This window comes from Corapipo altera, unplaced genomic scaffold, assembly GCF_003945725.1.
Source record: "Corapipo altera isolate COAL_440 unplaced genomic scaffold, ASM394572v1 49, whole genome shotgun sequence".
NCBI classification, from domain to species: Eukaryota; Metazoa; Chordata; class Aves; order Passeriformes; family Pipridae; genus Corapipo; species Corapipo altera.
In genome coordinates, this window is record NW_020884879.1 from 17,222,729 (window position 1) to 17,246,741 (window position 24,013).

The 24,013-nt window shown below is 39.7% G+C and overlaps 1 protein-coding gene across 5 annotated transcripts in view; it reads right to left on the reverse strand.

The window, feature by feature from the left end:
• Positions 1-24,013, reverse strand: part of STAU2 (staufen double-stranded RNA binding protein 2) — a 150,190-nt gene that overhangs the window by 63,843 nt on the left and 62,334 nt on the right. For 4 of the 5 annotated variants that reach the window (XM_027638548.1, XM_027638546.1, XM_027638547.1 and 1 more), the window contains exon 11: positions 19,807-20,114. In XM_027638548.1, coding sequence (XP_027494349.1) covers positions 19,807-20,114 — 308 coding nt within the window. Of the gene's footprint in view, positions 1-11,638; positions 13,807-19,806; positions 20,115-24,013 lie in introns of those variants that run through there. The other variant, XM_027638550.1, reaches the window with a different exon arrangement.

Genomic DNA, 24,013 nt, shown 5'->3' on the forward strand with positions numbered 1-24,013 from the left:
GATTTGACTCACACCTACTTTAGAGTCACACATTGAAATTACAATAAACTCAGAATTTTGGTATCTTTCTAGGTTTAACTTTTCCAAAGGGACTTCATGCTGCACTTCTGGCCTCATCTCAATGTATCAAGGTCATTACTTTGCAATTTCTTAGACAACAGTCCTCTAATTATCTCTTGTTCTGTTGAAGCAATTGAGTTGAACCAAAATAAACACTTTCTATGTTAATAATATGAATAGTGATACAAAAAACAAAAGACTGGACTTTGAATGGGACCAGAATAAAACTCTGTCCTTTCATCAAATCTCTCCAGTCTACAGATTTGGGCAGTCAGCAGAAACATTCAGACTTTTTCTCCATTTGGCATGCGCACGTGCAATTCCCCAGTAATCCTATTTTGTTATTTATCAGTCCAGCTGTTACAGTCTCAAACTATGTTATTTCTTTCTTCTTCAAGTTTGATCTATGATCCAAAGTTTGGGGTTTTTTCCTTTGGTCAACTAAGAGTGCTAGGTATTTACCCATTTGAGCAGAATGCCTAAAATAGGCACTCAGAAAGAAATAGCAGTAGTGAAATAACTATCAAATTGCCCAAATAGCAGCAGATACTTCCAGGTTTTCAGCCAGCAGCATGTTGCAAATATTTCAGTTTATATGTCCATGCTATTATGACTAAGTGTGGGAGGAATCTGAACAACTATAAAACTAGTTTAAGAATATCAAGTCCTCTAAGGCAGGGGAACATGAGGGCACAGGAAATACTTGAATCAGTGTACCTGTGATCAAGGAGTGGTGACTGTAGGTTGGCCAAGTGCTCTGATGGTGATTACATAGCCATTACTGAGATTCATGACGACAATAATAACACTATTCTAAGTTCCTCAGTGCCTCAAGAGTCAGGAGTGTTTACCTACAGTTCATCTCACCACAACTCTGTGAGGCAGATAAGGATGCTTTGTGGATAGACATCAAATGACTCGTCCACATTTACTAGGCACCAACTGGAGTGAATGGCAGTCCTAGGACTAAAACCCACCATTAAGACCTCTGGCCTAATCACAATTGGTCATTTTCTCTTTCCATATTATAGAGGTAAAAACAAAAGAGTTATGAAAATAACTACTATCTACGTTCAGGACCTAATTTTCTTGGTTCAGGTTTTTATAATTAAGGGACACTCATAGATTAGCTCAGTGCATTTTAAGGATTAAACAGCAATGAAATTTCACTCATTAAAATTCAGAGTGTTTTATTTAGATAACATATAAGCAGAGATTTGATAGAACAGCATTAGGATCTGGTCAGAAAACAATGGCTGGCATGGTCTGTAGCAAGGGTTGTGCAAGTTTCTGAGTAAAATGCAGGACCTCCAGCCTCAGACTATTATGAGTGATTTACACATAATTCTCCTCCAAGATTTGTCTACACAGCACAAAGCGGTGCCACCCCAACAAGATCCTGGCAATAACTCTAAATGAGCCTGCTCATTTATTGGGAAAAGCATACAGCACTGCCAGCTTTTCTCCCGGGTAACTACATACACCTAAGATAAATCATGTATACCCAGCTCAGGAATCCCAAACACAGCACTCCACTGTGCTGTGAGGGCAGGGCACGAATACTCCTTCTGTAAAATGCAAAGTGCATCCTGGGCATCAAAATAAAGAAATCAATTCTAGAAGTAAATTTTTCTGCAAGCACATGCCATGGATTTACTCACACATATATGCTTACATGTTCCATATTCACAAGATGGAACTGTATATTCTTTTTACAGATTGCTTCAGTCAGGAATAAGCTGCATGGTATGAGTACATATGGAGGGGTACAACTAAACTGGCATGTGTATATAGAAATGTATGTGAAGATCTAAAACTATTTGACAACTATGTTAAATTTGGCTCTTGTTTTTAATATTTTAAATTACTGAAGAGATGCAAATATTTTCATGGGCATTTATAGCTGCACATAAAGGAAGACATAAGATGAATGTTTACAATGTTACAATTGAATGTGGAATGGCATAGCCAGAATTCTTAACTTTGCATGTTATTTTATAAAGGAAAGACTAAATTACACTGTATAAATCTGCATAAGAAATTACATTTAAGGTTACTTCTATCATAACGCTGCTCCAAAAGCAGGAAATTTCCCATATTTTTCATATTTATATAAAGATGTCTCTTCTATCTACCTTTACTATAACACACTTTCCTACTTGAAAATGCAAAAAATACTGGAAGATTAATCTTGCAATAAGTTACTTTAAACCACTAGATCAATATGCAGTTTCAGATAATAGCCGCAGTTAAACTGCATAAATTATTCTGTAAATACAATGTCCCTAACTTCAAGAGCTGCCTTCAGCAGGCACTTCTGAATTAGAACATCTGTCCTTCTGCATGAACAAGGGCTATGGTTTACTGAGTCACAGCTGAGGAAGGTGAGAGACCTGTTGCATGTACGTAGTACTTAAGCTTAACTATTATATACCAAAGTACTGTTAGAAACAAGCTAACTGCACTAACAAGAGTCTGAGGGCAGCAAAAATAAAGGTTACTATTTTCACACACTGCTGCTTAGATGTTCACAGTTTGAAACACAACTTCTGTCGGGACAAACACTTTCTTTCTTGAACATTTAATAACTTACAAAAATAATACAAATTACCAAAAGAAAGAAGTCATCTGTGACACTAGAGTTCAGGTTTCCAAACCAAAAACTATTCTGAGTCAAAGCATCAGCAGGAGCCTTAGAATGCTAGACAGAAATAAACTAGGTAATAAAATGCCATTATGTTCAGCAGTGCACAAATCTTTTGGATTGACAAGCTTGGACTATTTTGTTAGAACAAAGGATGGTATTCCTTTAAATCTACCCCTTAAGGGGAGAGGACCCAATTTAGTCCTGAATTTACAGAATAGTTTCCAAGATTTCATACAGGCTGCTCTGGATTTACAGTCACAAGAAAACTAGAATGAGCTCAGAGATCAGATGTTAAAATAGTAATTTTGATTTGGACAAGAGTAGCATGAAACAGTTTGCTTCCTTTAGCATCCTGGTAAAAAGCTGTCTTTTCCATATTGGTCTTTACTCTTCCTTTTTATGTGGTTCATCTACTGTTAGTCATGTCAACTACTACAGGAAAAAAATGAAAGAATCCAGTTTGTGGTTCAAGTCTGTTTCACGAATATTTAATGGTGAAGAAATACTTCTGGCACAGAAATAAATTTAATATACTTGCTCATGTCAACCATTTTCTCAAAGCCAATTTTAGGAACTTTCACCATATAGGATTCTAGTACTTAAAAGCATGAATCCTTGTATTATCCACAGAGCTTTCCTAAGAAATAATAGATCAATCTCTTAAGACACAGAGCACCAGAGGAGAGATTCCAAATGCCACTTTTCATTCTTACTACCTGTTTTACAATCCCCCCTCTTTTTCTTTTTTTTTTTCCTTTTCCTTTTTTCTTTTTATTTTCTTTTTCTTTTTTTCTTTTTGTGTGAGGGTAGAACAGGAGTACAGTAAAAACATAAAAATAAAATTGGGGGAAAGTCTCCTACAAAAAGTAGAAACAACAGACACAAAACCCAAGACCAAGTTGAAAAAAAAGATTGCCCCAGATGAAATAATAAGACATACAATAAAAAAAATTTAAAAATTAGAAAAAACCCACTGAATCAAACTGTTTCCTGCAATGCTGGAGTTCCTTGATGTAGTGCGATTACTAAATATAGTATTTTACTAATCTCAGCAGGGCGCTGGCTAACTGCATGCCCGTCAGATGTTTTTAACGGCCACCCCCTGTGGAACAAATCTAAGGAGTGCATGAAAAACACCCACATTTAAAAAAGCCCCCTTGCTAGATCATTAAGGAAAGATAAAGGCCTGTACATTCAGATGTGATATATAACACAATCATTGTGTCAAGAAAACATATGTTTGATTAGTGCACCTCAGGTTCATTAATCGCTGTGTCTGCTTCACAGCAGTGGGCAGAGTTTCCACTGTAGCTACTGCACCAAAGGGTAAAGACACTTGGTAGCTTGAAGACTGACAGTTCAGCAGTAAATCTTGAGTTATTCCAACATGCCTCTCTTACACAGTTTGAATAGCAGCTGTATAGTAGCCTTAAATCTTCATTAAAATACAGTCCTAGGGTTTAGACTAAGAAACAAACCATTACTGCACCATAAATAGGGAACAAGCAGACAAGGCATTGTCACAGGTTACTGTGGCAGTATTTTATGTTCCTGACTACAGCACAGCAGACACTTGACATCTATAAAAACAAGTGAAGTACAAATAAGAGCAAAAAAACTTACTTGATACAGTTCCCAAAAGGAATATATAAAATATCTGCTAAATGCAAAGCAAGTTTATCATCTGAGCCAAAGAAGCTTGTATGTCCTTTTTTTCAAGCTATTTAGATATCCCTTGAATTCAGAGCTCCTGTTCCAGTAATTCTGGAGATCTGGGAAGTCTGGTCATACATTATGTGCAGTCAAGCAAAGGAGACCCAGCTCTGTCTTACCTCTGGGTGTGATGTTTGGTTTCACTAAAGAGAAAATCAGCTAACACAACTGCCATCATAGCAGCATAGAGGATAATTAGTACAGTAAGGTGCTTACTGTCCTCCTTCCATCTGTTAAATCTCAACCCAGGTATGTATTTAAAAGACAGTGTCCCTCTGGAGCACATGCGAACTGAGCAACCATATTTACAACAGTTGGCATTGAGAGATGCAAAGAGACCTTTGCAAACCTATCAGTTTGTCTGATAAGGAAGCTGAAATCAGGAGATGGGACATGACTTTCTATAAAAAAAATAAAAATAAATCAGGCTTACATTGAAAACTACCTGGCTCCCCTGTTCATTTCCTCTGTTCTATAACAAAGATAAGTATTTTTTTGTTGACACAGGAGAGAGTAGCTTAACTACAGTGAGTTTAAACACTAAATACAACCCTCCCCCTAAGTGAATAAGAAAATCATGAAAAAAAATGAATAAATTAATTATTCAGAAATTAACACACTGTAAAGAACTACAGAATAAGCTATAGCTGATGTGGTTTTTGCAGAAACAACTTGTCTGCCATACACCTGTAATTATTCAGGTAAAGACTGTATTTCCAGGGAGAGGAGTTTTAATTAATTTTATAATTCTCAATCAAAGGAAACATGAAAAAACTGGCAACCCTGAGATCTCCTATTTTCATCACATGGCTAAAAAGTAGGAGGGAAGTGAGAGATTCTGTGTTCTGCTAATAACATACACAGAGGACAAGCATGGTATGGAGCATTTGTGGAGAGGCCTGTGTCTTGAGTATCAATCTGAACAACTGACTGAGAGAGGAACTTGGTTAGTTTGGAGAGAGAAAATTGCTTTGGTTTAAAATAACTTTCTAGCAACAGCATGAATGGAAATGTTCTCAGGAACACACTTTTTCAGGATGAAGGTTGTCACTAAAGTGAAAAGCGAAGCAAGCATTAATGATTCTCTGTTTACAAACTGCATGTGAAAGCCTTGAACACTGTGTTAATGAAGAGGGAACAGGATTACTGTGAAACTGTGAATAGAAAATCAGCTGCCTGAGTTTGCTCAGAAGTCTGATGCTGGTACAGACATTGATGTTGTGCATTAACCTAGAAATACGGCAGTATGCTTAAAGAACCACCCTATAATTAAAACAAGAAACAACCACTTCACTTCTGAAAATTACCCTGCTACCAAAACCCGGCCAGAGAAACCCAATACAGCTTCCAACTCTGAACGAGACCGAAAGAGATAACAGCCAAAAAAAAACCCTTTTCTGAAAGTCTCAGCTTCAGTCACAGAGAGGGGAATAAACTGTAACTTGTCTCTTTTCTCCTTCTTCACCTTTTCTTATTGCTTCTCTTTTTAAGGGATTTTGCCTGAGAGCTGAGTTCCCTTACTATAATTAAAGCTAAACCCCAGTCTGCTATGAATTCACCACTGCACCTTCACATTTTTGCCAACTGAAACTTCCAGTCTTTCAAAGTTTGGGCTCTATTCCAAGGCTAAGCCCACAGCTAAGTTATCAAGTCACATTAGGATTTACTGAGAAAGATTTTGGCAGAGAACACAGCCCGGTGTGTTTAGTGCTGGCTGCAGTATTTTGAGAGATCTTGATAGCTTTTAAACTTTCTCATACATAAACCCCTTAAATTCTAAAATTGGATATGGAAATATAACTCACATTTTTTCCACAGACTGAGTTACATGAAGGGGATGTGGGAGGACTTCGAATTATTATTTGTAAGATGCCAAGCAGAAAAGCTAAAATGTTACCAAGGTGACAACCACACCACACCTGGGGACTCACACAACACTATTAGCCAGTTATTCTGTTCACCTTCTTTTCTTTTAGAAACTGAAACAAAAAAAAGAGGCACCTGGCTGTTTCTGGAGGCAAGAAGAACAAAACTTCAGCAGTTCTTGAATAGAGGGCCTCTTTGCTTGTAAGAGAGAGAAAGGCAACGATGGCCAGAACAGAAGAAAGTTAGTTTAGACAAATTTCTGGACAGAAGCCAAGTAGTTGGAGACCTTGTGCTAGATTTGCATTTGTTTTCCTAATTCTACATGCTCATGAGTTAATTCAGAAACACTTTTCCTGCACCAAATATTACCTCCTACAGTATGCTCTGTGAACAAATATGCTATATTTCCATACTTGTACACCTTTCCTTATGGAAACTCACATGAGAATGATTCTTATGGTTATTTTTTCTCAGAATGCTATCATTATTTTGACTTCCTTTGAGGTCAAAAATAGGATAATAGGAACTAGATGATCCATAGTCCACAGAAACATTTCCAAAATAGATAAAAAGTATAAAACCACTTCTTGTAGATCTACCCTGAGTCACTGCCATCAACTGTGGTACTGCCTACCTTCCCTCAGAAGTCAAGTGATTAAGAAGACCCTATAAACCAGAGTGCAACGAAGTTCAGGGTAAGAAGCTGGGAGCAGACACAGCTGGAACAGCTGACCCCAGCTTAGAAAGGAATATCCCATACCATATGGCATCATGCTCAGCACAGAAAGCTGGGGGAAGAAGGAGGAAGGGGAGGGAAGAGGCATTCGGAGAGATGGCCTTTGTCTTCATAAGTCACTGTTACTTGTGATGGAGCCCTGCTTTCCTGGGATGGCTGAACACCTGCCTGCCCATGGGAATTGGTGAATTAATTACTTGTTTTGCTTTACTTGCGTGTGTGACTTTTGCTTTCCTTATTAAACTGTCTTTATCTCAAACCCTGAGTTTTCACACTTTTACCCTTCTGGTTGTTCTCCCTCATCCCACTGGAGGGGAGTAAGAGAGCAGTTGCATGGAGCTGAGCTGCCCACCAGGGTTAACCCGTAACTGTCCCCTCTGGCATCTGGTGTAGGGTATGAGGGGTTAGAGATAACAATAGATTTGATCATAGTATGCTATATCAAATTTATATCTGTTTAGATATTAATTGTCAGGCTCCTGTGCTTGTCATGGGGCTTGCTTGCCTGGCTGTAGACTAGAAACTATTGCTTGTTACTGGCTGCTTTTTGCTTCTGCTGTTTCCTGTTCTCCTTATCATCCTATTCTGCTCTGCCTGGGAACGTACTGATAACAGGAATGGGCTGGTAGATGGCCAGGGCAATGCTGCCATACCTGTGCTGGACAGGCTGGATCTCAAATTCACAGGACTCTGACTGTGGGTAAGTTCATGTTGGAGCAGGTACAACCAGAAACAGAGGTGGCCATGGAGTAGTCTGTGCCAGAGCAGGTACTCCCCTGCAGGGTCTGTGACCTATGGGTATCATCATTCTGGAGCAGCTACATCCCTAAGGAATGTAGAGAAGCCCACACTGGACCATATACTGCCCCAGTGGACTGTGGACCTGTGAATAATCCCAAGGTGGAGTGGGGGTAAGGGGAATAGTTCACTGCAATGAACCCTATGGTCGGGTCGAAAGGGACAAGGGGTGAAGACTGTAATGGAAATACCTTTAAATTTTTGTAACCAAGGATTTGAGTTGCATGTTACAAAAATTACTGTAGCAGGAACCCCTTGTTGCTAGCCTGGTTAGGAGCAAAGGGAGCAAACCCTATTGCTGCAGCCTATTGTTAAATCCTACAACCTGGCCCGAAGGAACCTGGGGTGGAGACTGTAATGGAAATACCTTTAAATTGTTGTAAGCCAGGATCTGAGTTGTGTTTTATAGGAATAACTATAACAGGAACCATCTGAACCAAGAGAGGAAAAGCCTCACAAGAAGATGCGAAAGTGCAGCAGTGACCCAACCTGAGCTGTCTTTGGTGCTCAGCAACACCATACAGCACATCACCTCTCCGGTCCAGAGTGACCACCATAACAGATTGAATAAACATGGACTAAATGAACTCAATGGACATTTTGTGGACTTTTTAAAGGGGTGGTCCACAGACTAAGGGGATGATATCTGCGTATATATCATGGGATAGGAAAGAGTGGGTTGTTAATGAGGGAGTGTGGGACCTGAGCATGATGTCAATGGTATGGAATAAAGGGTGGAAATTACATTGGTTCTGGCTGGGATGGAGCTAATTTTCTTCATAAAAGCACATGTAGTACTAAAGTTTGGATTTGTGACCAAAACACTTGATAACACACTGACGTTTTTGCTATTCCTGAGCAGAGCTTCCAAGTCAAGGCCTTTTCTGCTTCTCACACCACCCCACCAGCGAGCAGGCTGGGGGTGCACAAACAGTTGGGAGAGGACACAGCTGGGACAGCTGACCCCAACTGACCCAAGGGATATCCCATACCTATGACACCCTGTTCAGTGATAAAAACTGGGGAAAGGTGGAAGGAATGACATTCGGCGCTACAGCATCTGTGTTCCCAAGTCACCATCACATATGATGGAGCCCCACTTTCAGGAGATGGTTGATCATCTGTCTCTCCACGGGAAGTTGTGGTTGAATTCCTTGTTTTTCTTTGCTTGCACACACAGTCTTTGTCTATATCTCAGCTCTCGAGTTTTATCACTCGCGCCCTTTTGATTCTTTCCCTCATCCCACCAGGGGGGAGAGAGTGAGCAGCTGTGTGGAGCTTAAGCTGCCCACTGGAGTTAACCCACAACAAAAGTCTATAGTAATTGGAACATCAGGCAATAGTTTGTTAATTGGTGAAAGTGCAAACTTCCCATCAGAAAAAAACCCCACAGTTTCCAGAAGAGACAGAAACTGAGATAATGAGGACTTTGTCAGCCATTTCTAAAGGTGTTTATACTCCCTGTGGGTAAGAGAAAAATATTGCTGTTGGGATTATTGTACTGGCCATTGAGCATGGCACAGTACAAACATACAGGAGGATAATACCCTCTGCCAAAGGCCAGGTTTCAATACTTTTGGTGATGACAGAGTACAACATCATTCTGCACATCATTTTACAGAAACTGATCTGAACAATGAGCAGGTACAGTCCTAGTACACCTGACTAAGACCCAAGGCACTGGGACAGGAAACAAAAACCTGAATCCACAGCTTGTTTTACAGAAGTAAGTATTGATAATACATGGTAGCACAGTCACTCAAGCTATTTCAAGGGAATTAAAGAGTAAGAACTCATATTTTTCAATATAAATGTCATTATTTCTCTCTGCCCTTTGAGTGTTAACACTAAGGTGAATCAGCTGATCATAGTTCCCTCTGGGCGTGACTGTACGCTACTGTTTCAGAACAATTTCACTAATATTTGCAGTCTGGTTAATCCTGCTGGAAAATAAGTCTCCAATGGCTTGGGGGGGTGGGGTTAGATGCACAGTTATACACATAGAATTATTGGGGGGCTTGACCCCAAATGTGGATGAAGCAGTATTTTCTTTAACAGCCTTATTTCGAAAGTGTTCTCTAACACTATTCTACATACATCTTCACTTTCTAATATCCTCATTTTTCCTGATTTTTGGAGATAGGATCTTCAAAGAACCATTCATCTAAAAACATTTTGCTGACATAGCTTTCAAATCTGTATAACATTAATGATGTCAAGACGCCTGATGCTATAATTTCAAAGGCTTCTCTTAATTATTGTTTGTTTTTTCTAATTTGAATGAGTGATGTGACTTTTGTACCCCTCAGAACTAGCCCATTTTTCCACGATAACAATCTCAGCCCAACAGTGGCCACGAACTGTCTGCAGCCGACACATCCAAGGACAGGTATCACTTGGTGATACAAAAAGTATCACTTTTTTGATGATTTTACAGCTTTAAATGACTTGCTATTAGCATCCATAGTGCCTGTGTCAATTTAAAAAATGTTATTTAGGTGCTTTTTAAAATCTGACCTGCTCTCAGAGAAATTGTCGATTATGTACAGATCAGATCAAAACTATAACTCTTTCCTTGAAGTTCTCTGAGGGTTGAATTTCCCTGAAATTCTCCTCACATACCTCAGCAGTTAGATCCAAGCACTCCCAAATCCAACCTTCATGAAGTGTTTAGTTTTGTTTAAAGCCACTGCAGTGAAAGGTTTGAGTTCAGTGTCAACCCTAATATAAGTGTAGAAATTTAGTTTCAGCCCACCCCTGCCAACAATTCAAACCCATGCCCTGAAACGTATGAGCCACAAGTAAACCTGACTCTAGAGCATCCAGCAGGACCTCTCCTGTACATGCACTCACTCAGAAACATGTGCCATTGGGGAAATGAGAAACATTTAGAAATGCCGAACAATAAAATATTAAGTCTATCAATTTATAAAATGGAACAGTTAATGAAGAAAAAAGTGTGGAGTGGAAAAAAATAATTGTGTAACCATTGCAACCAAAGGAATACATCACATAGAAACTATATCCTGTGTGAGGTTTTCTATGTAGCCACTACAGAGAAAAAGCTAAGATTTCCAAGCCCTGCCAATGCAGCAAGCCAAGTATGGCTGCAGCCATGCACGGGAAACTCCCGGTGGAATTTCCTACTGGACTACTTGCTAGTTACATTTTGCCTAAGTAAAAAGTGGAGGTTCAAGTTATTCATGTGCAAACAGCTTCTCTAAATGTTTCCATGTAAACAAACTCTCAGAATAATTTACTGCACTTAAACAGTCAGCAGAAACAACCAAAACTTTCCTAATCTGGTTACAAAACAATGGTCAAAATATCACACAGTCATTTAAAAATAACAGTTTTACCAAAACTAAATTTTCCTTTAAAATATTTCTAGTCAAAGTCTGCAAAACAATTAACTTGTAGATGATATTCATAAATATGAAGTAAGCACCAAAAATGCTTTATTCAGAGTTTGTAAAGGCTTGCTTTAAGTATTTGTGTTTAATTATCACTGGTAATTTGAAGCTTGAGCTTTGAAAGTATCCAAGCTAAAAACCTGTTTTTCAGCAACACTGAGTTGCTGCTTATCAATTACAAATATCTTTAGAATAATAAACCATAAAGAATAAAAATGCAATTTTTTAGTACTTAACTATATATTGGTCCCAATAACTCTTAATATTCAGGGCTTACAATAGAACATGGCTGAGATTATACACAAACAGTTTAAAAGAATTAAGTAACCACATTTTAGAGATGTGTCTCCTGCAGCTAAAGCAGTTCAAGAAAACCATTCAAATAAGCAAATAACATTGTTTACATTTACAAATGAAACATCATATGAGTATTTATTGATTTTTTTTAAAAAATTCAAAAAATACATTGTAACAGAACAGAATGTATACGTTCTTCAATGAAAGACAAAACTACGGTTATCATCTGGACCAGAATACAAATACATGCTAACAATTTAAAAATCATTTTGGGTCATTCAGGAAACATGAAACAAGCTAGCTGTTTGCAAATGCAGTAGTTATCTACTTAGTAAATAAGCCTGAGAAATTTAGCTTGCAAAGAAATTGGCTTTTAAACTCTTAAAGACAAAGAGCTTTCGAGGTTGAAATGGTGAAGAGACCTGTGTTGTGCACCTGACAGGCCACTGAGCCACTTCCCACAGAGATTCTATTCACTTCCACCTTGGCTCAGCCACCCATCAGCCGCAGTTTCACATCAATAATCAGGCTTATTCAAGCAAGGTGTTAAAAAGCATGCTAAGATGATGTAAAACCATCAGTTACATACACAGTGGATAGATGTTAATAATTGAGATTCTTTACCAAATTCCTTGGTTTGTATTAGGGTCAAGTAAAAAGTAGTAGTCTAGTTCATGGATGAAACAAATTATACTTTTTGGCTCAAGGTAAGACCCTTTAAAAACAATTTCTACATAAGCATCTAGAATCAAAGCATGAAAAAAACCAGGACAAACACAACTAATCATTTTACAATTACCACATACTGTAGGCAAGTAGGAACCAAAACAGTAACATAAAATTGTGCATCGGTTCTATGAAAATAAAGCATTACTAGTAGACATGAGCAATCTGACAAGATGTGAAAGTGAGCAGTGAGAACTCCACGGACTGAATTTCTTTTCATCAGAATTCATCTGTTTCTACTGCAGGCAGGTAACAAATCGAACTCAGGAAGACTGAATTCCTATTAGCAGCTTAACTCTACTACAGTGAGGCTGAGGCTTTTACCATTTGTTTCATTAAGAGACATTCAAACTAATGAAGCAAAAATGACATTTCAAAAATGAAGACCAAAAAAAGCTGAATGTATATTTTAGACAGAAACAGTTAAATCCACAACTAATGATATCTGATGTCATCATCATGGCTAGGCTTCGCAAACGAAGATTTGGGGAGGGCTCTACCCACGTTTGTTGCAAGTGTGTTGGATATCCGATGTAAGCAAATGTAATTTAACTATGCTGCTTATACCAACAGAACATCTGACACTATTCCTTGAATCCTAGCAGCCTTTTTTAAGTCACTTCCCATTAATGCATACTTTGTAAATTACAAAAAAAAAATCCATTATGAGGCATGCAAAAATTCAAACAGAAACCTCCCATTTCCAGAATCTGTTTATATCATCAAATTACATATGCTAGAGCATATGAAACCAACATTTCAAATGAAACAAATTCACAATTCTGAAAAGGGAAAAAACCCCAAACAAAACAAAAACTCAAACCAAAAATCTACGACAGGAAAAATATATTTCTACATATCTGGTCCTATCCTCTGATGGTGCAACACAGTAAAATGAGCCATTACCCATATACACATATAAATTTGCATGTAATGTGATAGGGAAGAGGCTTCGTTTTCCCATCTTCCACACCGCAGAAATGACTGGATGTACTACAGAGGCTGCCACTGTCCTACGAAATGTAGAAATTGCTGGGTGCAGGTTATCAGTGATGAAGGACTCATGCACTGAACCAGTATGATTCATCTTACATTCTATAATATTGACTGTGATGGCAAAAACATTCTGCATTGCTCTGACACCAGGTCTACTTTCACTACTGAGCAAAACACGGTCTTCAAATGTCCTGATCCCAGCCAGAATAGGGTTAATTTTTGTAGTACTTAGAAGGGGGCACAGTTAGGATCCAGAAGTTATTCTACACCACCTCACATCATTGCTGGGGGTGGGGAGAAGGGATTCTCTTCCAGGGAAAACAGGGTCCCTTTCGGTCAAGAAGCATGGTGGAGGAAGTGGTCAGATGTTGTTTATTGTCCAGGGGTTTCCGTGTGAATCCTTCATTTCTTGCACCCTCTGTCATTAGTATTGTTGCTTTTACTGTTCGTTTTCTTATCTCATTGCTGTTTCCAGTAAATTGTTCTTATCTCAGCCCTTGATCTTTACCTTTTGGGCCTCCAATTCTCCACTCCATCCCACCACAGAGCGAGGGCTGGAAGGGAGGGGGAGGGAGGGAGTGAGCAGCACATGGTTTAGAGAGTCGCAGTGGGAGCACTAAATTGGGGATTACCATTCCTAAACCATGACAGACTTTTTTGGCACCCAATGTTGGGCATGAAGGGTTGTGATAACAGCTGATTTGCCCAGAGTGAGTTGGAAACAAACTTGATCTAAGCATTTGTTGTATTAGGCGTAGAGTCACTGATTACAATGTTGTTTGGTCCGTTTATGTGCTTGTGGTACCTAACCCGGTATATATTCCCATATGTGCTGCTCATGATGTTTTTTTTCTGAGCAGGAAGGGGGATCAGGATTGCTTTGTTGCTGTACTGTGTGATATCAGCTTATGATATGATAACATCAAAGGCAATAAGGGTCATTTGGGATGTGTATTCAATGTTGCTCTTTTGCCCTTATCTCAGGTGCTACCTCTGGGAGTTCGTTAATAATTGTACCCAGTTTGAGGGGGGAACGGGGAGGATGATTTTCTCCAGCTTTTCACCCCTTTTTTTTTTTTCAGGCCTGTTACAACAGCTTCCAAGAATTTTCAATTCCCTTTGGATATTAAGGAAAGCATGTTCTTGTTGCTATGTCTGCCAGGTCTCCTCAGTGTGGTCCACACCATGTTTAGTTAAGAAAGATTTCTAGGAAGGTCATCAGAGATCTTCCCTGAGGGTGGACAGTCATGAGTGGTATGGAATACGGGAGAAAATGGGCCAGTTTTGGAGGAAATTATCTGCTCCAATGGCATGGAAGTTCACTCCTGAACAACTACAAGACCCTGATAAAGTGACAGAATACTTGCAAGGAGAATGCTGTGGCAACTCCAGAGAGGAGCAACTTATTGAAATGTATTGAGCCCTGGTTACTCTTCACTGGACACAGTTCAATACTAGACAGCACCCTCATGGGGAAGAGAAGGAAAGCAGACCAACAGGCACTGTGGCCACCCAAACTGCAGCAGAACCACAGGAAGTTCGTAGGCTCTTTCTCTGTTATGAGGAGAGATAAACAGATGCTACAGGCCTGTGCATCGGAGAGGACCTGGGGAGGGAGGCCAGTGAAGATAAAAAGCCTTGAAGAGAACAGGAGGAGTGTCTTTCTGAGGAAGTGCTTTCTGCAGCACTGCTAGAAGTTTTTCCCTTGTAAGTCTAGCGTTCTCGACTTTGGAATAAATTTTCCTGAACTCCTTCCACTGCTTGGCATTTCAGGGGTACTTGTGTGTTATCTTACTTCACAATTAGGGAAAATTATTCTCTCAAGGATGATCTAGTAGTGCACCCAAGCAGGTGGAACACCATGGAGAAAGGTATCCAGTACCTGAGAGAATTAGCTGTGCTGGAGATAATCTATAAGAATACAAATAACAAGCAGTCCCCTATAGATCCAGATGAGGTCCAGTGTACAAAACCCGTTTGTACAGAGCATGCCATCATCGTACACCAACTCATGGGCATTGATGTCAATGAAAGAAGGAGAACGAACAGTGTTTCAGGTGACTACCTGACTCTGGCAATATGAAGATTGTCTTTTTCCTCCCTACTAACCCGAGCCTCAGCTGCAGAAAGACTGTCCAAGACTGCAGACAGATTTGAAAGACTCAAGGAAATTAGAGAAGAAATGTCCCATGTCCCGCCAGTGTGGACCAGACTCTCTTCTATTGGGAGCAAGCACTCCAATAGGAAGCTTGGGAGAAAGAGGGTACACGCCACCAGGTAACCAATGGTTCTACTTGCATGACCATGGAGAGGACATGAGGAAGTGAGATGGAAAACCCACCTCTACCGTAGCAGCATGGACACATGAGTTGAGAGGAAGAACAACCACTCCAAGAAATTCTTCAAGGATAGATGCCACTCCAGTTTCCAGAGGGCAAGTCCTCAGAATAGGAGACCTGATGTTACCTCCAATCCTCTTGAATGGACCTCCAGTTCATATTAACAATGAGCAATGAGTACTATTACCAGAACTTGAGGGGCCCCGCCTCCAGTCAGGTGGAGGAAAGGGACAATCAGATCTATTGGACTGTGTGGATCAGTGGCCTGGCACATCAGAACCAGAAGAGTGTAAGACTTTAGTTGACATCAGCGCACAATGTATCCTGATGCCGTCAAGATACGTAGGGGCAGAATCCATCTCTATTGCCAAGGGGACACAACAACTGACTGTACTAGAAGCTAAAGTGAGCCTGACTGAGAATGAATGGCAAAAACACCCCATTATGACTGGCTGTGATAGACTCAATTGTTGTTAATGTCTTAAACACTGCCAAAATCATAGAAAGACTTTTTGTCAAACTGTGAGGAAGCAACTGCCTGTCTGCAACTATCAAAGTACTCCCCTCCCAAACATGCTTCCTGATTGGAATCTGGACTGTGATGGGAGCTTCAGATAAGACTATTGCCTAATTTTCTCAGGTCAGAGGAGAAGTAAACAAGGCTCATCAGGTGGTGGAGGAGAAGAGTTTTGGGTGTGTGATTGCGAAATCTCTCCACACCAAACCAAAGGAGTAATCCCCAACCACTCCCAGGAAGACCATGTACACACAGGACATTCACATGAGAGGCACCTGAGAAGGGTTCATAAACCATTAAAGACCCCAGAATCATTCCTGACATTTTCCACCACAAGAGGAAGAGGACTGCATGTGATCCAAGTGATGCAACAAATCCAGAGCCTGTCGCAAGAGACTGCAGAGCTCTTCCCTGCCAGGGGTGGTGCCTGGACATCTGAATGTATATTAATCCATTGGACTCTATGTTGTGTGGGACCCTCACCACCAAGAAGACCAGAAAAATGAACACCGCTGGGTCCACAGAGTGGTGATACATTTTCAATTTTAATCTTTCTCTGTCACGCTCTTTCTTGTTCCCCCCCATCCTTTTTCTATTTCTGTCTCTCTCTCTTTCTCTGCCTCACATCTACTGTTAAATAAAATCCATACTATTGACTCTGGCATACGGTCTCATCTGCACCTTAATTTGGGCAAAGGCATTTCTAATAATTTTAATAACTGGATCATAACACTGGCCTAGGGGCCCTGTGCATCCTTGGCACAGATTACATCAGGAGAGGGTCCAATTCAAGGACCCAAAAAGGCTTTGTTGGGCTCTTGGGATAGCTGCTGTGGAGACAGAGGAAATCAGCTGAATACCTTGCCTGGTCTCTCAAAGAACCCTTCTGCTATGGGACTGCTGAGGGTTGAAGAATAGTTACTGATGGCCACCGGAATGGTGCACTGTCAGCAATACCGCACCAACCGAGACTCTGTGACCCCCATTGGTGAGATGATTCATGAACTGGAGAGCCCGGGAGTGGTCAGCAAGACTCGCTCACCCTTTAGTAGTGGTCACATGAGCTCGAATAGGAAACTCCAATCGCCCATGGATCTTGGAAGTCATCACGAACTGTCCCGAAGGTGAAAATTTGGGACTATCATGATCATCAGAGGAGGAGGCCTCACCATATAATCAGCTACCAGAAACTGAAAAGCGATATGCTCTCTTCACTGATGGTTCCTGTTGTATTGTAGAGTAACATCAAAAATGGAAAGCTGCCAAATGGAGCCCTACATAGCGAGTTGCAGAAGCTATTGAAGGAACGAGGTGGATCAAGTCAGGTTGCACAGTTGACAGCTGTCCAGTTGGCTGTAGATATCGTGGAATGAGAGAAATGGTCAGTGCTCTACCTCTATACTGATTAGCAGATGGTAGCAGATGCTCTCTGGGGGTGGCTAGACCAATGGAAAAAGACCAATCAGCAGCACAGAGGTAAATCCACCTGGGCTGCTGAAGTGCGGCAAGACATCTCTGCCTGTGTAGAAAAGTTGGCTGTAAAAGTCCATCATGTAGATACACATGCACCCAAGAGTCAGGCTATTGAAAAGCATCATAACAGCAGAGAAGTGGATTGAGCTGCCAAGACTAAAGTGTCTCAGGCAGACGTGGACTGGCAACATAAGGATGAGTTATTTCAGGCTTGGTGGGCCCATGACACCTCAGGTCATCAGGGAAGAGATGCGACATAGAGATGGGCTCATAATCCAGGGGTGGACTTAACCACAGACACCATCACCCAAGTTATCCAGACTACAGACTACAACTCTACATGCTCACAATGGTAGAAGCAACCACTGGATCGCTGGAGATGCATCCTGTGCCTTATGCCACTGTCTGTAACACCATCTTGGGCCTTGAAAAGCAAGTTCTACGGCAACATGGCGCCCCAGAGAGAACTGAGTCGGACAACGGCACTCATTTTAAATTATAGAGACCTGGGCCAGAGAGCACGGCACTGAGTGGGTGTACCATATTCCCTATTATGCATTAGCATCTGGGAAAGCTGAATGGTACAAGGGACTGTTAAAAACCACATTGAAAGCAATGGGCAGTGGGACCTTCAAACATTGGGATACACATTTAGCAAAGGCCACTTGCTTAGTTAACAATAGAGGCTCTACCCATCAAGCTGGCCCTGCCCAATCAAAACCTCCACGTACCGTGGAAGGGGATAAACTCTCCATGGTGCATATGAGGAATGCATTAGAGAAGATAGTTTGGATTAGTCCTGTCTCAAGCAAAGGCAAAGGCATCCGTGGGGTTGTTTTTGCTCAAGGATCTGGGTGCATTTGGTGGGTAATGCAGAGGGATGAGGAAACATGATGTGTACCTCAAGGGAATTTGATTTCTGGGTGAGAACAGCCTGTAATGTTGAACTGTGTAGTACTGGTTGCTGAATGACACTGCCTCTATATGACATAATTACTATGGACAATGAGGAGGGACTGCTCCAGATACACCAGTTGTGAGCTCCTGATGCAGCTTGCAATCAGTCAAGAGCACACCAGCCCTCCTGCCCTGGGAGACATTTAAGACGGATGGAATCCACAGTCATGGACTAAATGAACTCAACAGACATCTTGGAGGGACAGCCATTAACTCTGGAAAGGATACCTGTGCTTGTGTATATGTGTCTGTCTATCTATCTATCTATCTATCTATCTGTCTATCTGTCTATCTATCTATATGTATATAGTTGGAAGGTGTAGGATTTGGGCATGTCATAGATGGTATAGAACAAGGGGTGAATAATGTCCTGGTTCCAGCCAGGAGACCGTTAATTTTTGCAGTACCTAGATGGGGGCATGGCTAGGACCCAGAAGTTATTCTACACCACCTCATATCATTGCCAGGGGTGAGGAGAAGCAATTCCCTTCCTGGGAGAACAGGGTCCCTTCCAGTAGCATGGCAGAGGGAGAGGTTGGATATTGTCTGTTGTCGAGGGCTTTCCGTGTGAATCCTTCATTTCTTACACCCTCTGTCATTAGCACTGTTGCTGTTACAGTTAGTTTTCTTATCTCATTGCTGTTTCCAGTAAATTGTTCATATCTCAATCTGTGATCTTTACCTTTTGTGCCTCTAATTCTCCTCTCCAGTCCATCACAGGGGAGGGGGAGTGAGCAAGCAGCTCATGGTTTGGAGAGTCTCAATGGGAGCACTAAACTGGTAAGTACCATTCCTAAACCACAACATCAAGTTACTACTAAGAAGTGCAGGGTGGTAAGCAAAGAAATTAATAACCCAGCCTAGACAACAAACACAAAGGTAAGGTGGTTCATCGGTACCTTCTGGATCAGAGTCGAAGGGAGAAACCAGTGCCAAAGCAGTATGTAAAGCTTCTATTTCGAAGAGATGAAGACTCTCAAAGAAGTGCAAGTAAAAGGTATAATTTAAGCTTGTAATTATTTGAAGAGAAGACAAAGAAGAGAAAGATGGGCTGCAGTAAGATGAATGTACGAAAGGAACAAAAAAAAAGAAGGAGGGATGCGTATATTGGTGCAGAGTTGTATCTCCCGGACCCAGAAACTGCCTCGGACACCATCTAATTTTACAAGATAAGTTACATGCATGCCCACATTCAAGAGGGCAAGAGTGAAACCTTGATGGCAATGCTACGATTCTGGCTGAAGAGCTTCATTTTCCCCCTCCCATACCTGAAAGCCTTGAATCCTTGCCAAATACTCCAGTTGTTTTGAAGGCTGCACTGTAGAACAGGGGGAAGCAGGAGATACTCCTTTTAGACCTATGGCTTCAGCAGTTGGGGATGTTCCATTCATGAGAAGTTCCCTGGCAATCGTAGCCGTGCTATTTGTTGTAGGAGATATGCTGAAGAAAGAGCTGGAAGTCTGGCTCATTTCTTTGGACGACAAATAGCTTACAGTGGTACCAGGGGCTGATTTGTTGCGGCTTGCTTCCATCTCTTGATAAACATCAGGGGAGAGATGGAGTATTCCCTTTGGTGCTGAAAATGAAACCAAAGATCATTCTTATTACTCTAAAATGGGTTTGACACATATACAATTTTCATTAATACATTTTACAGTGAAAAACAAAGTAAGAATTTAGAAGCAATACCTTTCTTTTCCCAGTAACTGTAAATGAAATGGCATAATTTATTTAGAAACAAAGCAGATCTGAAGAGCCCCTCTTTTTCCTCTTCCCCAGTTCTTTTTTAAAAAGTTCAAATCTGTATTTTAACACTGTGGCTAGCACAGAATACACAACCTGAACAAATAATGTTCCTCAAACCATGAGGAACAGATCCTACTTCAAAATAGTAACAAAATCACTATTTACCCTACATTTTTCTACCTCCTTTCTGATACAGTAATTTAGGCTGTTTTTTCACAAATAATTGAAACTAGTCTGTATAAGCACCATTGCCACCAGAAGTAGTTTTAGTTTTCTCTCCCACCAACAGCTGCTGTTTGTATTCTCCCGCTGCTCTGTTGCTTATGCCAGCACCAGCACCTGTAGGACCATGTTCATGAGAATGAGCTCTTGGAGGCAGAAGAAGGGCAGGGTGGTTTCTTGCCGTAGCAGCTCCGCCTGATGTGCTGGCTTAAAGTGTTTGTTGAATTACTAGGGCAGCCTGTGGTTAAAAAGGTTTAAGTTGCCCTGCAACCACATTGTTACTGTGCTAATGACTCTGATGTGACTGACTGCTCTGCAGTGAAGAGGAATTTATTTATTTGTTTAGCTCTATATACGGCATCCTATAGTTTGCAAATCGTTACCTGCCTTTGAGAATGTTTAAAATGAAAAAGAAAAGCATATAGGTGCCATCATTAATATCAACAGGAGTTACAGTGAACATTAAAAAGATGTAAGTTTATTTATGTGAATTACTTTTAAATATTTCCAGTGATATGTAAATTAGGAACAATGTGTCTACATTTCAAAATTTTAACACATTTTTAGAAAATATCTCAACCTAAACCTGCTTGGAAACATGAGTACGTACTTGATCAGTTTTGCTGATATTCCTGGGTGTGGAAATGTGCAGAATTAAGTATGAAGTTTGCTAGTTTTCTTATACAATGAAGCATTTGTTGGAAACACAACTAACCAAATAGCTGATACAAGAGGAAGACTTTTTTCTTATTATTAATACATCATAAAATGAGCTTGAAATGTGTAATTTCTTATTAAGAACATACTTTAATCTTCTAGTATATATCTGAAAATAACATGAGTGAACCTGAGCCATATGGTATTTCATTCTAGGGATAATAAACCTGTTTGTTACCTGATTTAGTAATCCCAAGAGAAATCAAAGGGTTCAATGGTTAATTCACTTGCAGCACATATTAAATTAATTTCAGAATGTAGAATAAATTCAAAGAAGAGAAGGAAATTAATTTCCAGTACCCAGAAAGGATTCCTCTAATACTAGTAGCACAAGTAGTACTTTTAAATAAAATGTCTACCACAAGGAGAAGACTCAGAAAACATTACCTGTAATTAATGCCCTCATTTTCAACTATATGGTGAAAATGGAAGTTCCTCACTGCCGACTCAGCAAACTGCTTACAGGTGAATCTTTTAATTGATTTACTTGCACATTTGGCTTTTAAATTCATATTGCTTTCAGAAATCTGGAACATCTGCTTATACCATTCACAAAGACATATCTGTTATTCACCTGATTGCTCTCCCCACTTACCTCTGTAGGGCTGGGGAGCTTGGCTGGACCCTGAACTCTAAGAGTGTTTTACCCAGTTTAGAACTGGCTCCAAAGCCAGTACACTGAACTCCAGAGCTGAACTCTAGAGCTAAACGCAAATTCAAGACAATTGTACTCAGAAATATGGAGGACAGGATCCCTAAAATTTCTTTTTCTCCATCTGGGACAATTTAGAATATAATATTATAGATAAACAACTGTATAAATACACAGCATTATTTTATGGCACATAATCATTATATGATAAGACAGATTTTATACTCTTTTCTGACACTATAGCCTCCAAGGTCCACCACTGCTCATATTTTTAAATAGTCTTATACAAGATATGACATTAGTGAAAATAAAAAAAAAGATAATACAGATCTTGATATTTGATGTTAGCTTACAAAACCAAACAGCAACAATAATACTGAGTGGCAGATGTTCACCACCTCCTAAGAACTGCCCACTGTAAATCTGATTTCCCACAAATATTTCAGAAACAGAAATAAAAACTGAACAAAAGATAAAAGTCTACTTGTTTAGAAATAACATGATATTAGCCCCCCCAATCAATTTTAGAAAAACATAGTACAATATTAACTTCAAAAAAGTTTACAGAAGTTTAAAATCAAATCCAGTGCTGCAGATGTCTGTTCCATTGATGTAATATTACTTAAAACAAACATTTTACATGCTTTCTCAGCCATTTCACTGTTTTTACATGATCCACCCAAATATCTAACTGCTGTCTGGAACAATGGTTTGGAATACTTCCAGATTACTAAGCTTTCTAAATGTTAAAATAACTAATATGCAGCATATGATGAATAAAAAGATATTGAGCCGAGTACAGCAAATGCTCCTAAAGTACTGACTCTAATGGTGATGTTAAATTAATAATAGTACTTTTACACTTTGCAACACCTTACTGCTAAAGACTTCAAAGTGCTTGATAAGCAATAATGAATTCAAATCATACATTGGCTCTGAGAGGCAGATATTATATTAACATCATTGATTATCTCTGGAAACAAAGTAATGTAATATTCTAGACATTACATTAATATAGTTGCAAGATATTAACTTTTTATATTCAGGGCCTATGTTTCATGAAGCTTCTTACAAACTTGCTTTAAAAAGCCAATAAAAACTTGGTCTCTTCAAAAACTTCTATCAAACATATATTAATTGTAATTAATTTTCTATTTTTAATATATTACTGAGGATTTTTTAACTACCATTTCTCACCATTGCGTGCTTACTTCAACTCAATTGTATTGTAGGAGAGTGTATAAATATATTTAATCGCAGTAATAAAGTTATAACATGACAAGGAGTACAACAACAATAGAGGATTAAGTGCAAGAACAGAAGAACTCTTCAGAAATTATCTCAATGAGTCTTCTAACAATCAGTTGATTAAAAAACATGGGAGAAAGAAATACTATCCTCTAACACCTTTATGCATGGCAGGAGAACATCTCCAGGTGAGTGTTTTCATCCTCTTGTCAGTTTTCAGCAAAAAAAAATAAAAATTGGACTTTTCTGCCCACTAAATATTTATCCCAAACTAACTTCACCATATTCCAAAGGTAGAATTGTAATTACTAGGAGTCACAGGATCTGTAATAGACCAATAACATTGTACCTTCTGCTGGACATTAATTTAGAGGTAGATTCATGAAACATGCTAAAACAATTTCCATTTATATTATTTAAACCTGTGGGTAAATGTGCTACAAAAATACACAGGCTAGCTATGCAACGTAATTACTAACATTTGAAAAGCATGTCCTATTCATTGTTGGCGGTAATTGTTAGCAGTCTCTCACAATCTTCTGAAGTCTATGAAAACACACCAAAGACCTCTCTTACCTAAGAACAAATTTCTTCATCTTCCACTGTCTACTTTTGCTGTCAGTACTAGATAACTGCAAAACAGTTGAGACTCCAAAGCAAATGTATGATTAATATACAAAATGGCTCAATTATCTTTCATAAGCCTTCCCCTGGAAATGTAATCTCAGTGCTTTGCACCTTTTTTCGTAGCAGCCATAGCAGAGGTGGTCTTCAAAAGTTCTGTTTGAGTGGTGTTATTTTTATCGCTTACGCTTTCTCTGTAGTGTCCCCTTGGCTGGGAAAACAGAGGGACCTTTCTACAAAAGGGTCCTCCACTGTCTGGAATTCAT